This window comes from Echinops telfairi, unplaced genomic scaffold, assembly GCF_000313985.2.
Source record: "Echinops telfairi isolate 266 unplaced genomic scaffold, ASM31398v2 ScPeMD7_7467;HRSCAF=8505_1, whole genome shotgun sequence".
Lineage (NCBI taxonomy): Eukaryota > Metazoa > Chordata > Mammalia > Afrosoricida > Tenrecidae > Echinops > Echinops telfairi.
This window is the reverse complement of record NW_022111368.1, coordinates 22260876-22263978: the sequence shown is the minus strand read 5'-3', so window position 1 is coordinate 22263978 and position 3103 is coordinate 22260876. Positions and strand designations below refer to the sequence as shown.

Genomic DNA, 3103 nt, shown 5'->3' with positions numbered 1-3103 from the left:
TCTGCAGCCAGAGAAAGGGAATGGAGGAGGCTTTCTTCCTGAAATGAAACAGTATGTGTGTATCTGACATTGCCCGTCGGGAAGCATGTTAATGGAGTCAGGGGTAAAAAAAAAATCATTCTCTCTGAGACTCTGTTCTTTTTGCAGAATCACAGCCTGTGCTGTGACAATGAAAAAGTATGTGGAAGAGAACGTGTCCCAGACATCCTACACGACCATCAAGTATTTCATGAAGATGCTGAGCAGTGTCAGCGAGACCCTGATCTTCATCTTCATGGGTGTGTCCACTGTGGGAAAGAACCACGAGTGGAACTGGGCCTTCATCTGCTTCACCCTGGTTTTCTGCCAGATCTGGAGAGCTATCAGTAAGAAACATAAGGAGCCGGAAGGCTCTCCTGTCCTGTTTTGCTTGTTTAATTTTTTTATACTTTTTATTTCTATTTATGAAAAATATAGAAAATGAGTTTTAATAAAGTTAAATCAGCACAGTACCACCAAATGTTTGCTTGTTGTAGCTCTTACATTTTGAGTAACATGGGAGTTGCGAGCTAGATACCTTGACAGATTGTTTCTTCTTTTTAAATCACTTTATTAGGGGCTATACTACTCTTTTCACAATCCATTCATACATCATTTGTGTCCCGCACATTGTCCTCCAGGCCTGGTGGGCCAGGATGTGCTCCAATCTTTCCTCCTCCCCCTTCATCTGCTCCCGTGGGCTCCAATCAGATATGTCCCTCTCCTGGAGCTGCAGATTCAATGTTGTCCTTTGAAATAAATTCCTCTGGGGTGAGGGGCAGGTGTCCAGATAATAGTTGGGCAGGAACTTGCTCACACACCCAAATCATGTGTTCTAAGCTTCACAGAGAGACTAAGTGGAATTAGTTATTGCCTAGTTGAAGATTAGGCTCTTGTGCAATTCAAAAAGACTGTGCTCTGAGAAATTTATCACCCAAATGTGCTGGCCAATATTATAAGTTAATTCCATTTATGTTCTTTTTGGTTATAGAAATCAGTGTGATTAAGCTGTGCATTGTAGATGCAGCTGGACCTTCAGGAACAAAAACATAGGAGCCAAGAAACCGTTGCTTGCCCCTCTTCTTTTTCTTTTTGCCACCAACAAGGCCCATTAGCAATGACGGATTTGGGGACTGGGGACACCTGAGTTATCTGCTTCAGAAACCTTATATTGTGTCTCTGTGAGTCGGAATCCCCTTGATGGCAGTGGGTTAGGCTGGGGGACCCCTGAGCTACTCTAAGGACTGAATCTCTCTGCAAACTCACATCCCAAAGCCAAGATCCGTGCTTTAGCTTAGATAAGCTTTCTGCACCCTACATATTAAGTGGGTAGCAGAAGTATAAAACCACAAGTAGACCAACTGCTCTGCAATACAATCGATTCTGACTCATGATGACCCTACAGGATAGTCTAAAACTTCCACGTTTGGATTTTTGAGATTTAAATCTTTACATAAGTAAACCAGTACATTATTCACAGAAATTAAAGGCATCTACATTGATTAATTAATACTTTATACCTATTGTGTAATTATTAACAATAATCAATATCTATTGTGTACTTTATTGTTATGTAAAGCATTTCTAATCTGTGCTTATTTTCTTTCTTTCCTCCCACCCCACCCCAGGTCTTATACAATATACTAATTGCTTTCACTAAGATGCATACATTTGAAGATATAGAGACTGTTGACATTTTGGCTGGATGTGCCCGTTTCATTATTGTGGGACTCGGGGGAGTATTTTTTGGCATCATTTTTGGATTCATTTCTGCTTTTATCACACGTTTCACTCAGAATATATCTGCAATTGAACCACTCATCGTCTTCATGTTCAGTTACTTGTCCTACTTAGCGGCGGAAACGCTCTATCTTTCTGGCATCCTGGCGTGAGTACGAACCAAGGGTCAACTCTCACATGTAGGCAAAAACTCCAGGACCATGTCATGTAGTTGAGGCATATGGAAAAGGCATGGGTTCTGAAGTTCACCCTCAAAGGTGTTGCAGGATTCAGAATTTTTAAGCTGTTTTAAAATCCAATCCGGGTCCTTTGCCAGACAAATTTCCTCTGCAGTATTTGCCTCTGCTCTCTCCTCCTCATTTGCCTGAGGAGAGCACCCTAATTATAAAGGTGAACCTGAAGAGCTCAGAGAAGTTCAAGGTGGAAATCTCATCTCAGGAGGTGGTATTTTCTTCCTTGAAATATCAATTCTGGTAAAGTTAAAGGGAAGCATGCCACAAGGGACCACAGTTCCTGGGATAATCCTTCAGCTATTTCCCTCAAGCCACATCACAGCACAATGATGCTGCAGTGTGGCATGCCACACGGAAGAAAATAGAAGACTAGAAATTTAGATCCATTTTTCCCTAGTGAGAATCTTTTTACTTGTCTTACTTTGCATATTCAGGCATCTCAACTTGGCTTACTATATCTAGTTAAGTCTTGGTCTCTACACGGGTATTCTCAGACCCAGGGACTAAAGAAGAAAGATTTAATTTTATATGCTATAAATGCCGATTTCACTTACTTTTAATAATGTAAACACCAGGCAGCCATCATCTTCCCACCTTAAAAAAAAAAGGTTAAAACTGCCAAGACAAGCACCGTTCTTTCTTTTCCACTGTAATTGTGAAGTGGCTGCAGAACAGAAACATTTTTAAGGCAAAGATCTCTCGTAAAATTGTTATAAGAAATACAGTTCAGCTGGAAGACATGAGGGCCTTTTGGAGGTGTATTTTGTCTAGGCAACTGAAATGGATGTATTCTGCTTAAGGCAAAGTGACGGAGAAAGTAAAAGATGGGACGCACGGAGCTCATGATGAGCGAAGGGCAACAGAAGCTTGCTGACTTGCTCCTGGGAATTGCATGCCATTTTATTGGGAAACACTCATGCTATTCCCCCTCAGTCCCACCAGATACCTACTTTACCTTTTAATACCCCTTGGGGTAAAATAAAACAATCTCTGGAAATTCTGCAGCCAGAGAAAGGGAATGGAGGAGGCTTTCTTCCTGAAATGAAACAGTATGTGTGTATCTGACATTGCCCGTCGGGAAGCATGTTAATGGAGTCAGGGGTAAAAAAAAA

General features: G+C 41.3%; 1 protein-coding gene across 1 annotated transcript in view; it reads left to right on the top strand.

Moving 5' to 3' along the window:
• The window catches only part of SLC9A4 (solute carrier family 9 member A4), an 86429-nt gene that overhangs the window by 40921 nt on the left and 42405 nt on the right, over positions 1 to 3103 (top strand). The window contains exon 3 of the mRNA XM_045283821.1: positions 1647 to 1906. Coding sequence (XP_045139756.1) covers positions 1647 to 1906 — 260 coding nt within the window. The remainder of the gene's footprint in view (positions 1 to 1646; positions 1907 to 3103) is intronic.